Genomic DNA, 2,488 nt, shown 5'->3' on the forward strand with positions numbered 1-2,488 from the left:
CCCACCCCAGTAGCAGCGCCTGCTAGCTTGCCTGTGTGCGGGAAGAGAGCCGCGCCGAAGGCTCGCCTAGCCGCCCCACACCGCGTCCAGTTGGAGACTCTCCCTCCTGGCAGTGGAGCCCCCCGCCCCGCCCCAGCCACCACACCCAGGAGAGCCTGGCGCGTCCCGCTAGGCCTGCAAACGTCTGCTGCGCGTCGGGTCCGGGCCTCAGTGTCCCCTGGCTGCCGCCGGCGCTTCCTCGATGTTCCATCTGCCGATCTTGAATTTCAGCCCCCAGCAAGTGGCCGGGGTATGCGAGACCCTGGAGGAGAGTGGCGATGTGGAGCGGCTGGGTCGCTTCCTGTGGTCGCTGCCCGTGGCCCCTGCGGCCTGCGAGGCCCTCAACAAAAATGAATCGGTGCTGCGCGCACGAGCCATCGTGGCCTTTCACGCTGGCAACTACCGCGAGCTCTACCATATCCTAGAGAACCACAAGTTCACCAAGGAGTCGCACGCCAAGCTGCAGGCGCTGTGGCTAGAAGCGCACTACCAGGAGGCCGAGAAGCTTCGTGGACGGCCCCTGGGGCCGGTAGACAAGTACCGCGTGAGGAAGAAGTTCCCTCTGCCCCGCACCATTTGGGACGGAGAACAGAAGACGCACTGCTTCAAGGAGCGCACGCGGCACCTGCTCCGAGAGTGGTACCTGCAGGACCCCTACCCCAACCCCAGCAAAAAGCGGGAGCTCGCCCAGGCCACCGGACTCACCCCCACACAGGTGGGCAACTGGTTCAAAAATCGCCGACAAAGGGACCGGGCCGCTGCAGCCAAGAACAGGTTGGTACCTAGAGGCCTTTGTGTGCCCTCGAGAGGGCTTGGGGAGGCGTCCCGGGCGCCCTGACCGGGCAGGAGTTGCGAGTGTGGACTCCAGTGTGAGGCTTCCCGTCCCCGCTCCTTGCTTTTGCACCCTCTCTGGGTCTCACGCTCACCTGGCTCTGGGGGTCAGGCTTCACTGGGGATAGGAGAGAAACAAGGAGTCAAATCCCAGAAGCCATTAGCTTGACTGCAACACCTGAAGCTCCTTCCCGCGAGCCTGGGCCCAGTCTCTGCCCATTCGAATGGAAATCCGGCTCGTTTGCGCTGTGTAGGCTTTGTGAGAGTTTTAACTCCCGGCGCATCCTCGCGCCCTGCAGTTTTCCAGGGCGTCTTCTTGCTAAGAGGCTGAAAAGGCGACTTTTCTTCTTCCTAGCTAGCCTTGACTCCCCCCCCCCCAAAGAGCCATCCAAAGCGTCCCATTTTCTAGCGTGTGGGTCTCCATTAACCGAATACTTGGGTTCCACTCCCCAGCGTAACCATCAGGCAGTTTTTGCCCTTAGCTTGAGCAGACCCGGTCTCTAGCGGGAGCCTGGGGCGGATGAGCCGCTGGGAAGGGAGTCCCCGGTTTCGAAGCCTCCTCTGTCCTCCCCAGCCGTCCCCTGGCTCTTCCCCAGCAGTCCAGTCCATCTCCCAAAGGTGGGTCAATAACTGAGGAAGGTCGGGTGATGCCAGCATCCCGAAGGCCGAGGGGAGGGTGGGACGCCGGCCAGAAGCTGCTGCAGAGCCCGCGGGGGCCCGGGCCTGGATCCCCTGCGCCCCGCGACCCCAGCTGTCCTGGTTTAAGGAAAATCCCAACACAGGGCTGGAGGTAGGCGGGCTCGGAGGAAACGGAGACTCTGCGGGGCGGCTGTGTGACGCGTGGTGACCCGTGTTCCCTTCCTTCCCGTCCCCCGTCCTAGACTCCAGCAGCAGGTTCTGTCGCAGGGCTCCGGGCGGGCGCTGCTGGCCGAGGGCGAGGGCGCGCCGGAGGTGCTGGGCGGTGCCGCCAGCCCCACCGCCAGTCTATCCAGCAAGGCGGCCACCTCGGCCATCTCCATCACGTCCAGCGACAGCGAGTGTGATATCTGACTTGCCCACCCATCACACTCAGACAACAAAATCCAGTGAAGAGTGATGAGCAAAATGAAGGAGGGAGAAAAGGGCGAGACCAACAGATGCAGCGCTGGAGGAGTCCGGCGGCCAGAGACCCGTGGGCTCGCGTGGCTGCGTCGGCTCCACCGCCGGCCCCTGCTCCAGAGGCACCGGTTGGCTTCCACTCCGCGGACCCGCGGTGAGGCCTGGCCCAGTGCCACCTCTTTGCTTTGCATTTTATTTTTTTATTTTTCTTCTTCTTCTGAAGGATTGTGTGGCAAAAGACGCCTTGGGAACCCGAACTGCACGCTGAGCACCTGCCTTGAATCTTCTGTGGTTATTTCATGTCGAAAGGACGCTGATATATATATGTATGTATAAGTTTTGCTTTAAAGTGTTTTTTTAAAAAAACAAAACAAAACATATATATACTGTTTATTTACTTATTTAAGGACTGACTGCCATGGTAGGTTTCTCTGTAGCTTGGGGAACTTCCTTGATGCTTCTAAATGGCCAAGCGGGTCCTCTCTGTGTAGAGAAGCCAAACAATAAAACAACTTGGTGG

At 60.4% G+C, this 2,488-nt stretch overlaps 1 protein-coding gene across 1 annotated transcript; it reads left to right on the forward strand.

Annotated features, from left to right (window-relative positions):
• Nucleotides 1-241: 241 nt before the first annotated feature.
• Nucleotides 242-1,962, forward strand: Six6 (SIX homeobox 6). Its single transcript, XM_090345372.1, has 2 exons — nt 242-813; nt 1,752-1,962. Exons 1-2 carry the CDS (start codon nt 242-244, stop codon nt 1,918-1,920), a joined length of 741 nt encoding a protein of 246 aa, XP_090201498.1. The 3' UTR covers nt 1,921-1,962.
• The last annotated feature ends 526 nt before the right edge of the window (nt 1,963-2,488 follow it).

Source organism: Megascapheus bottae, chromosome 14 (genome assembly GCF_031878675.1).
Source record: "Megascapheus bottae isolate mThoBot1 chromosome 14, mThoBot2.hap1, whole genome shotgun sequence".
NCBI lineage: Eukaryota > Metazoa > Chordata > Mammalia > Rodentia > Geomyidae > Megascapheus > Megascapheus bottae.

Excerpts from the sequence above, each read along its gene's own strand:
- Six6 (XM_090345372.1), top strand. The coding sequence starts at position 242 with ATGTTCCATCTGCCGATCTTGAATTTCAGCCCCCAGCAAGTGGCCGGG. Across the intron at positions 814-1,751 it reads GCCGCTGCAGCCAAGAACAG|ACTCCAGCAGCAGGTTCTGT; the intron begins GTTGGTACCTAG and ends CCCCCGTCCTAG.